Source organism: Ammospiza nelsoni, chromosome 2 (assembly GCF_027579445.1).
Source record: "Ammospiza nelsoni isolate bAmmNel1 chromosome 2, bAmmNel1.pri, whole genome shotgun sequence".
Lineage (NCBI taxonomy): Eukaryota > Metazoa > Chordata > Aves > Passeriformes > Passerellidae > Ammospiza > Ammospiza nelsoni.
In genome coordinates, this window is record NC_080634.1 from 85,027,263 (window position 1) to 85,038,877 (window position 11,615).

General features: G+C 37.9%; 1 protein-coding gene across 1 annotated transcript in view; it reads left to right on the plus strand.

Moving 5' to 3' along the window:
* The window catches only part of DHRSX (dehydrogenase/reductase X-linked), a 161,450-nt gene extending 158,362 nt beyond the window's left edge, over positions 1–3,088 (plus strand). Inside the window, exon 7 of the mRNA XM_059494079.1 lies at positions 2,631–3,088. Within this exon, the coding sequence (XP_059350062.1) occupies positions 2,631–2,828 (198 nt within the window). The 3' untranslated portion in view covers positions 2,829–3,088. The remainder of the gene's footprint in view (positions 1–2,630) is intronic.
* Positions 3,089–11,615: the final 8,527 nt, after the last annotated feature.

Here is an 11,615-nt window from a genome sequence, read left to right on the forward strand (position 1 = left end):
AAAAGGTCAAACTCCCAGCAGGAAAGTCAGGGCACTCCTGATGCAGGATTTCATTTTTACTTTCACTAAAACAGAAAACATGTCAAAACAATGAAGAGGTTTTAGAGAAAGGGAAAATAAAACTTTCATAATTAATTAAGCACTCAGAAGACAGAATAAGACAATTCATTAGTCACACACAAGCATCTCACTCTCTGTTGTACTGAAAAAACTTGTTTTCCTTATTATATTTCCATAATATCTAGAATCCTAAAATCATAGAATGGCCTGGGTTGGAAGGCACTTTAAAGTCCAGCTAATTCCAACCCTCCTGCCATAGGAAGAGAGGTCTTCCACTAGACTAGGCTGCTCAGAGCTGCATCTAACCTGGCCTTGAATGCTTCAAATGATGGCTAATTCCTTAATATAGTGAAGTTGGGTTTATTCTTTGTATGTTTAGATAATTGCTTCTAGCATCAGATGGTAAAAGCTAAATAGGAATTTAGCATACACCTTTCAATTCAGCATATTACATATGGTGGATTGCAAGAGCAAAATAAATCATATGAAAAGTTACACAAGCTGACTTTAATTGATGGTCAGTGTTGCAGTGCTTATAAGTCAAAGTGGGGGCGTGTAAGTACTTTCAACCAGAGCATAATCTTTATTTAAAATATTTTATATAATTTTGAATAGAAGAGAATAGAATAGAGTATTTCAGTTGAAAGGGACCTACAACAGCTGTGACCAGGTCATAACTGACCAAATGATAAAGCACATTCTTAAAGGCATTATTCAAATGCCTGTTCAAATGCCACTGACAGGCTTGGCATACACCACCCACCTCTCTAGGAAGCCAGCTCCAATGTTTACCACCCTCTTGGTATAGATCTCCTCTGGTTGGGAACTTAACTGGCATATCATCAAAAGTAAAAATCTTGGGAAATTCTGCATATCCTGGCAGAACCTTACCACTGAATCAGCAGAGGCAGCCTGGTATTTCTGATGCTATAACAATATCCATACAGACCAGTCTCTGACGTGGTAGAGAGCCCTGCTCATAAGAACATAATCACACAAATTCCACCCACAGGCAATTTTTCTACAGCATTTCAGTGTTGAGCTGTTGTCATTAAGATTTGGGAGTCATGATATTGACATTTATGCCTGTTTGTGCTGGAGAGCTGATAAATGCAGGAACATAAAGTCCAGTGAACCGTCACATGAAGTAATGGTTTATCTGTGTCACTACTTTTTTTAAGTAGAGCACAAGAGTACATAAAAAAACCTTTCGGTTATTCTCTGTCATCCAGAAAAAGTTATGTAAAAATAGGAATGCTCATAATCATCGTTGTTCTGCTACTTTACAATATCAAGATATTTTATACTGCTGTTCATAGTTGATCATTATCTTAGCCACTCTATGAACAAAAAATTGTGCAGGCCTTTTATGTTATTTACATAATGTAGTGAGTATGAATAAGCACTATTTTCCATAGAATAAAGAAGGGTGAAATAGCACCCTTAATAAAGTACTAAACCAAGGTAAATGAGCATTTTTAAGTGACTTTAGACAGAATATCATAGTACAATAATTTTCTTAAAAAAACCAAACATAACAAAAAGCTTCCACTTACTTAGATTTATTAGTTTTTATAAGGCAATGAGTAACCTATTCACTACTGTCTCATTCATCAAGTGAGGTCTTCAGGAAAAGACACCCTGTCAGGATCTGCAGAGAAAGCTCGGAGCAGCATCAGTACTGTTAATGCCTCAGATAATGACTGCAAGGATTGCAAAATAATACATTATTGTCTAGCAGGCATTGATCATAATTATATCGCTGATAAAGGCAAAGCATATCAAATGTTATGTTTTGAATATTTCCTTTAATTAGAATAAAAATGCCATGGAAATAATTTTAGTGGTAGCTGTGTGATTCTTCTGAATGCAGAATGTAAAATTTTTGCATATACTCAGGATGAAAGGAGTTATCACTCTAAGCTGTTCACTTATTAATTTTCATTTAATACTCATGGTATATCAGAAATTATAGATCATTCACCATTTTTCTTTATGACAGAGCAGAACCCTGATAACTATGCTGTGTCTAAAATGCAGTTCCCTCATTTACCTGCCTGCTTGGACTGAACTGCAGAATCTTAATTTGCTGTCATGGTTTCCATGATCCTTTGCTCATGTCACAATTGTTGTTACAATGAACACATTGCATGTACAGCATAGCCTTCATCTTCTTAAGGCAAAGCACAGACCCTTTCATCCTTGCAAAATGAATAATTAAACTAGGATTTTAATATTTGTGCTTGCTTTTGGGTTTATTAGCTCTAACTGTGAAAGCTAAATCAATTATTTTGTATGCTCCATCTGACTAACTCTTGAAAAAATAGACTGGAGTTTTCATATATCTGTTCTGGCTTTAAGCTATTTTAAAATAGCTCTATTGAAGAAATGGACTCTGCCAATTGAATAAATGACTTTTTTATTATTACAAGCTTTGGGTTCGCATAAAAACCAGAAGTGTAAAGCAAAATTAGGGAAGATGTTTGTCACTGATAAGGTCCTTTGGTGGTAATATAATTTTTCTGCTGTACCTGCCTCACTTGGATTTGGGTATATTTTCATTTCTGCAGAGCCCAGAGGAAGGAGCCTCTACAACCATCTATGCAGCAGTATCACCTGAGATGGAAGGAGCTGGTGGCTGCTACCTCTACAACGAGGAAAGGACAAAATCGGCAGACGTAGCATATGATGAGGAGCTGCAGAGAAGGCTCTGGACAGAAAGCTGCAAGATGGTTGGGATTTCTGATGAAGCCAGCAGGCTTCCCTAGAAGAAGCCACTTTCAGCTGGGTAAATGAAATGCATTGAAAAGCACCTTAGGTGAATTCTTGCAGCATCAGTCATCATCCTGGAAATCACTGTTCAGTCCCAAAGGCAAACGTGAACAGCTCTGTTCTTCACTTGAATCCCTAATCTGATAGGGTGTGGGGGGAATATTCCCACAGAAAGGTGTAGTGGTTGGTTTTAAATCTAACCATCAGTTTTGTAAATCATTCTGTTTCAGTCCGTGATTAAAATACAATCTTTAAACATGTGCAGAGATGAGTTTTCATTGTTTTGTTCAACAGAAATAATGCTTGAGCATGTTGTGCTGGGAGATTTTTGAACTTAAATCACCTTTGTACATATAAGTTACTCTTTTAAATCAGTTTTAGAAGTTGCAGCTTTATTTCCTTAAGCTTCATTAATCTTTAAGACACTTTCATCAGCTTGTTCTAATGCAGAAATTTGGCATTCATGATCATGATGTTGTTTCTGTCTTAAAGTCAGTTTTATATGTCAGCTTTTATCCAAAGGTATTAATTGAAGGTCAGAACAACAACAAAAAGTAAATAAACAAGGTCTTCTTCAAACAGGATACTGAATTCACTTGTTTCCAGTTTAAGTTCATCTCTTCTACAAAGGTGAGGAAGGGATCAAACATCATCATGGGAACACTGGCTTTGGTAGAGGATGCAGCCAGCCTATTGTCTTGTCAGTGGGCTAAGATTTACTTGTCCCCTTTTTGCCTGAACCCCTGTAATGCTGCATCTGCAGTTTCATTCATTTTCTTTGACAAGGAGAGTCACTCATGTACTGTTGCATGAAGGATCACCTTCTTTTTTTGGTTTTGATCCTAGCTCATATTAGTTTCAGAACTAGAGGTTCATGGTTTGGAAGAGACAGCAATTCATGCCAGCCCACTTTTTCCTGTCTCTGGAGATGTGCAATGCATCCGCCCTAAACTGTGTCTTTGCCGTTTTTAAGAATAGCCCCTGCCTACTCATCCAGCTTTCATAGGAGCAAGAGGGTATTTTCCCATTAGTTGTGTATGTCTTTCCTGAAATTTCCTAGCAACTGTTTTATTCTAAATTTTATTTGTCTGTCTCTGAGTGTGGAGCTGATGTATTTTATGAAGCTATTTTTAGCAAACACTTGGGTTTCCCCACTCAGTGGGATAGCACTTGGTTCAGATGCTATCAATTCTGAACACACTTCAGTTGTGTACAGTTCGGGGAACTCCAGGAATTCCACCTATGTCTACCAAAGAGAATCTTTAAGAATGATGTTCACATTCATGGAGTAAAAACCTAAACAGACATTGGGCAGTACAAAGATAGTTTGAATTCATACAAGCTCGAATAACTAGAAGGAAAAAAAACTAGATTGAAGATAGAAATATTTTGATGGGAATGGTTTGGTAAGCCATGAGAATAATTTGCAGAGAAACTTCCCTGGACACTTTCAGTCAAGATTTTATGTCTCACAAAAACATCTGGAAGTGTCTGGGCAGACTTTACAGCAGCCTTAGGGTACTTATAGGGGCATACAGGAAAGATGGGGAGGGGCTTGGGCAGTGTAGTGATAGAATGAGGGGTAATGGTTCTAAACTGAAAGAGAGAAGATTTAGGTTAGACATTTGGAAAAAATATTTCACTGTCAGGCTGCTGAAGCACTGGAACAGGTTGCCCACACTAACTGTGGGTGTCCCATCCATGGAAGTTTTCAAGATCAGGTTGGATGGGGCTTTGTCTAGTGGAAGATGGCCCTGCCTATGGCAGGGGAGTTGGAAACAGATGATCTTTAAGGCCCATTCTGATCCAAACCATTCTGTGATTCTTTGATGTCTTTTCAGTGAGTCTTTCCAAGCATGGGACCTTTGTCTAGGGAGCTCGAGGTCTCATTGTTAATGGAGTAAGGTCTACCCTACTCCCATCTTGTTGATTTTAGGTGCCATCTAAAAAAGCCACATAATCCTGTAAATGTCCTTGCATTTCCTTTTTTTCAAGATACACAGGGAAAAAGACTATTAGTTGGGCATAAAGCTTATATTCATTTTGGGGAGATGGAGATCCCTGCATGACAGAACCAAGTGCAAACACAGTGTTGTGCTTTCATTTGCAGCAGACTAAAACAGTAGGAACATGTTCCTATGCACTGAACCCTGGACTAATATCCTTTTTGGGCTCTTTAGCTCAAACTTAGTACTTCACTCCAAGTGACCTTATCTGCAGCCTTTGGTTCAGAGGAAGATCACATCTAAGAGAAAGTAAGCATTCTTGTCTCTCCAGAACCTAGGAAGAAGATGCACTGACGAAAAAAAAAATAGTATGACCAAAGAAGAGCATCTGGGAACAAAAACAATAAACAAATTGAAGGAGAGCATATTTCCTGTCTGAATTAAGCCATGGATGATCTATTTTTAGCTTCTTAGAGTTGGTATATACAAGGGTTAACAGCAGGAGATTTATCACTCAGTCACTATAGCACTTTCTCTGTGTGACTGGCTGACTTTTTTTTTGGTAAGTGAATGTAGTGCTTGTGAAATGTGCCAGACTGACACTCCAGGAACTAAATTCCTCTGTTTATTCATGGATCATGCACAGGATGCAGTAAGCCTGCTAGACAGCCAACATTTTGATGTTGCCATAGCATTCCTATGGAACATCATTGCTGCTAACAGCATGTCCAGGATTACACAAACTAGATGGGATGAGATTATCATCAGTTTTAACTCTCTTGAAGCTCCACAATATTTGCCCAACCAGTTTCAAGTGGCATAGGGATTAGTGAATTAACAAAAATAGTAAAGACTCATACTTTCAGTGTAATCGGAACTAATTTATTAACTTCCTCAGTGCAATGAAATCTGTTTAAACACTGAAAACATGGTTCGTGAGAACCGAAAACATGGATGTGGCTGAGTGAGGGGAAAAAAAAAGCATCCTAAGGCCAGGGATTTCTAGAGCATTCCAGTTCATGAAAATACAGTTGAGCTAGTTGCAAAACTGTTATCTCAGGAACTAAAAGCAGAAAACTGTGTCAGCTTTGCAGTGTCACACAAGCGCACGTGAGCTTATCTGGGGCAAAACCTGGTGTTGTTATAAAAGTACTTCCAGGGTGAATGAGAATAATCACTCGGGATACTGCTGTAAAAATCCAAAATAGTTCTTAACATATCTATCTAGGGAAAAAAATACATGAAACGTGTAAAAAGATGACAATGATTTTACTTTTGCACAGATAAATGGTTAGAGCTGATTTAATTTCACATTTTAAAGTCATGGGATTTCCAGAGATCTGGACAAGGCTGTATTTCACCACTGAATATGTGGCTGAGTAGTACATACATAGGTATAGAAAAAATACCTGAGAGCTCTTTAACATTGCAAAGAAAGGCTAAACAAGCCCCAATAATTGGTAAATTGAAAGTAAACAAATTAACCTTCCAGCATGAAAGCAGATCCTTTCTGAGAGTGATTTTATATCGGAACATGTAGATCTGATAACCGAAGATAATTAAAAATGCCTCTGAAAGGACACCTGGCAAATAGGCCAGGTAGGCTCCGAAAAATGTAGGTCACTCACAGGGAAGCCATACGTAGATTCTCCCTCACGTCCACAATGACAGCACTTATTTTGATTAGTGTGAGAGTGACTCATTGCTCACAATTTCTACAATGGATATTTCCTTGCCAGTATTCCTCCCAGGCTAATATTTAGTTCAGAAATCAAAGTGCCTCTACCTTGGCACAAAAAGGCACACAAAATCCATTGTCCAGTTCAAGTCTGAGATAAACAGAAGCATCCACTAAGTACCAAGGTGATCTGAGCCTACTGCCTTTGGTAGCAGAGTGAAACAATGGCAAACCAATTTTTTTTTCTCTTAAAAAGGATTATAAATTTAAAAGTAAAATTAAAAAATCTCCAAAGAGGGACCAAAAAAGATGACTCCTGTTATGAAGAATAGTTCAAATAGATATAGATCTTACAGGAATGAATGGATCTTATGAGAATGAATACAGTTGTCTAGGAATTGGGTAAGGCAATGTTATTTAAACAATGAACTTGTACAGGAAGTAAAGAACTTGCTGAAAAAAGCACTCTAAGGTTATTAGAAAAAATTATAATTTCCTCAATAATTAACTACTTTGTCAACTGTGGGTAAACTGAAAAGGCAAGTGCTATAATTTGTGTGTGAATACACTGTTATTTGCACATAATAAAGTAGCTACATTCTTGCTTCCAGTTCAATACTGACTTTAGGAACTAGATATGGAGCCACCAACCACACATCTGAAATGATATTTCATAAATATTTAGACTTCATAGTTGACTCTTTACACAACTATCAGTTACTTTAGTACACAGTGAGAATTGATATTGTAGAAACAAAGGATGTTGATATTTAGCATCAGGTTTGCTGCTGCCTCTTCCAAATGCACAGTAGTGTTAACTCTAAATATAACAGCACATGGGAGATATTTTAATGTTCTTCCTCAAAAAATTTTCTACATACAGGCTCTTATTCAGTTCTGGTGTTAGGCTGCCCTTGCTCGTTCTATGACACGGTTTCAGCTTCAGCTGCCTGCATGGAAAGACAAAAATCAGATTCCAGTGAAGTTCGCATGAAAAATCTGCCATAGATAAGATAGAACTACCATGATTTTAAGAGGGTGAGGCTGAGTATACTGACCCATTTGCAATAACTGAGGAAGCCAGAGCAAAACATATACTGTGCAACATCAGGCCAGGCAAGATGGCTAAGCCACAAACAATTCTTTGAAGGTAATTTTATTTCTTTTTAAAACCAATGTACTGGGCTTTGGCAATCTACTGTGGCAACACTGAAGGAAGGTAACAGGAAGAAAACAGACCAGTGGCCAAGAGTGCTGTTTCCAAATACATGTAGTTATTGGTTTCCATACTGTACCAACCCTTGTTGGCTTCTCTCCCTTTGTAAATGGACCTTAGCCAAGAATTCCTTTCACACATGCAATCAAGAAGAGTCAAAATGTAGCACTGACTCATTTATTTAGACAAACTGTCTAGATTGACAAACTGTCACTTTAAAGTACAAGATTTCCTAATTTTGGAAAGGAAAAAGTAAAAAAATAAAAAGAGCCAAAACCCAGGGTATGGCATTTTTTGAGTGGTATTAAATCTGGTCACCTCTTCACAGTCAGAATGCAAGACACATTAAGATGATAAGCTGCCTTATGTCCTTTCCAAAGAATAGAGATCAACAAACATTTCCTTCCCCTCTATCTTGGCATTGCCTGAACCCTCAAAATTAGCTCAAGTAACATCACTGTTTGCAAACAAACAGATCAATTTCATTTATCACTTTCCTGTTTTGAAAGTAGAAACAAAATTTATTTCAGCTTGCTCACATTTATGGAACTGATTATTTAGTCCACATTGATCTGCATATATTGAAGATGTGTGCTGTATCTCAGGCTTTTTTAGCAATACTGAAGGAAAAGAATAAATTCCTTTTACAATGCACAGGATAGCTAAGGGCCAAATCCCACTTCCTTTTTTTTCCTCAGGGCAAGCTTTCATTGAAGACAACGTCAGTTCTTTACAAGGAAACTAAGACCATACTCAAGGAAGTTAATGTAAAACATTTGCACAGAACTTTTCTCTTAACTACATTGCACAGCTCTGCTTAAGTTAATGAGACATCCCAGAATCACTGTATGAAGAAATGTAACTTAATAGCACAAGAAGCTATAAAAACCTTGTATCATTTAAATTTTATAATGCCTCAGAACATTATCTCTGGAGTGAAGGATAATTCATGTTTCTGCTGTATTATTTTAATATATTAAAACCCTCTCTTTGTCTTAAAGAAATTAGTCTGAAAAAGTTCAACCTAAAAATTCCACTGATATGGTGTATTGAGAAGAGAGAGTAGCATTTATCTCACTTAAAGTCATCTAAGAGCAGGATAGATGGTCTGAGCCTATGAGCTAGGCTCCATCTGTGGTCAGTGAGTATAATACTCCTATGGGACAACTCCTCTGTCTGCTATTGGAGTGGGAAATGAGCCATGATGCCATATCCCATGTCCAGAGAGGGAAAACAGACTAGTAGGCTGAAGTAAATTTCCAGTACCTGTACATTGTAGAATCACAGAATCACAGAATCAATTAGGTTGGGAAAGACCTTTGAGATCATCAAATCCAACACCACCCTGTCAAACAGACCATGGCACTGAGTGCCACAGCCAATAATTTCTTTAACACCTCCAGGTGATTGCACCTCCTCCCTGGGCAGCCCAGTCCAACATCTAATCACCCTTTCTGTGAAGAACTTGTTCCCAGGGTTCAACCTAACCCTCCCCTGGCACAGCCTCAGATTGTGTCCTCTTCTCCTGTTGGTTGCCTGGGAGAAGAGACCAGCCCTCACCTGGCTACAGCCTCCTTTTGGGTGGTTATAGGGAGTGATAAAGTCACACCTAAGCCTCCTTTTCTCCAGGTTAAACAACTCCAGCTCCCTCAGCCACTCCTCATAGGACTCATGTGAGCTCTTGTTGACTCAGCTAGCTGCTCTCCATGGACTAAAACTACCTGAGAATAAAGTTTTTCTTTTTTTCTTGTTTTTTTTTTTTTTTTTTTGGTCTTTCTTCATCTTCCTCCCCCCACAGTTTCTTAGCTCAAAATGCACCATAGCTAATTTACAGTAAGTTTAGTCTTCTGCACAACAAAGATCATCTAACCCTGACTTGAAATGGCTGGATCATCTCTTCTAGATAGTTATCAGCCCAAGTTTAAAATTTTCCAGTGAAACAGAGCACCTTAAATATATTCTTTTCAGCCACAAACTTTTTTCAGCTTAAAAAATGATCTTTATTTCACTTTTGAATCAGAGTAGCTTTTCAGCTCCCAGCTATTTGATGTAGTTACACTTTTATCTGCTGGGCTGAAGAACCCATCTTCTGATCCTGGTACAGATGGACAGGCAGTGAAGAAGGCATCTCTTGGCATATTTTTGATAAACTAGCTTGATCTTTGAATCTTTCATTGGAAGTCATGTTTTACATCTTGCAACCATCTTCTAGTCTCTTTGTGAGTCTTATCTGATTTTTCAACTTTCCTCCTGCTTTTGAGATTTTAGCAGCTCATTTTGATATACACTGGTAATATAGCCTCACTAGTCAGCTTATTTTTTTCTGTTCCTATGCCCCAAGACCTTATGGACCTTCTTCCCTGAAGCATCATAGAGGAACTCAGATTTGGAGATTCTATAAGCCTTTTTTCAGACACATAAAACCTTATCCTATAAATAAAGCCCACTTGATTTGTTTCAAGATGCATGATCTAATAGAACTCTAAATGCTTCTTTTATTGTGATTTATTTCCACCATTAAAGCCCTAAATCTGCACTGAAGAGTGCTTGAGAAAATTCTGGAGCTGTTGAGTCAGAAGATGCAACAGGGACTGAGAGTCAGAGCACTGACATCATGAAACCATGCCCTAGTTCAGCAGCTGAAGTCATAGATAAAACAGCGCACAGTGACTTGCTTCATCTGGAACATAACAAATTTCAGTAATTTCCTTTGTTTTAGAAATTATTTCTGTTATTTATCACTCTGACAGAATCTCCCAGAAGATGTTTCTCTCTCATCCCAGACAGAACTAGCAGGATAAATGCATATTGCCCTGCCCCTCTGAAGCAAAGAGATCCCCCAGCAATTACACAGTACTTCAGTACAGTGCTGGAGCTTCAGCAACTTGGCTACACACACTGGCTCTAACAGTGATTTAGAAAAGAAGATTAGGCTCTCAGAGATTTTTCTCTTTTTTTTTTTTTTTCCTAACCTCTTTCTTTTTTTCCTAACCTCTGTTTTCCTCTCATATGTGATTTCTCTTTATGGCCCTCAGTAAAGGTGTGGGCTTCTCCCAGAGCTGATGGAAACAAGTTTTGTTCTACACAGTCACTTGGCAGAGCAGTTGTGATTTGCAGTATTGTAACTCCCTCTTGCCCTGCTGGGTCTTATTCCTGGACACTGAATTCAAGCTGCAAATTCACAGCTTCTCTGCTTGTTATGAGGAGAAGCATTACCATCTGCTTTATGGAACTCTAAACCACATTTCATACCACATTTACTTGATCCACAATTGCTGCTGCGTTTATTGCCCATCCTCTTGCAGAGCAGAAACCATTTTACCACCAGCTCATTGTCTGAAATACTGAAAAGTACAATTCTCATTCTGTGTCTGAATAAAAACCCAAGATGCAGGTATTTCCTGAAGATAACATTGAAAAGACCATGGTATTATTCAAATCTCAAAATACGCAATCTTCCAAATTTTACTCAAGTTTGAAGTGACCTAGATCAATATGACTGTGTTCCTCATATTTTAGATGGTGCAGCATTTTGCAATGAAACTCTTTTTTAAAAAAGCTCAGAGAAAAGGCCTTTGGTGAAAGGCATGTCCTTCATTCTACTCTGAAAATTAAATTCTGTATCTTTAGCAGTTGTACTTAAAAGAGATTTCTCCTTTTGACAATGAAGACTTAATGACTTAAACTATAGGAGAAGATTCAAATTTTTCTTCCACTTCAAACTGCTGGGGTCCATGAAGATCCAGAAAGGAGGACACAATATATATGCTTGATTTTTCATCTTCTCTTCCTTCAGTTGTTTCATGTCTGAAGGCTGCATGAAAACAGAATGAAATTAGTAGTAATTTTCTTCCACTGGAGAAGAGCTGTTATGGAATATAAAAATAAAAGAGCAGTTATACAAATCTTAATCAGACTAAGTACTTCATATAATTGATGTATT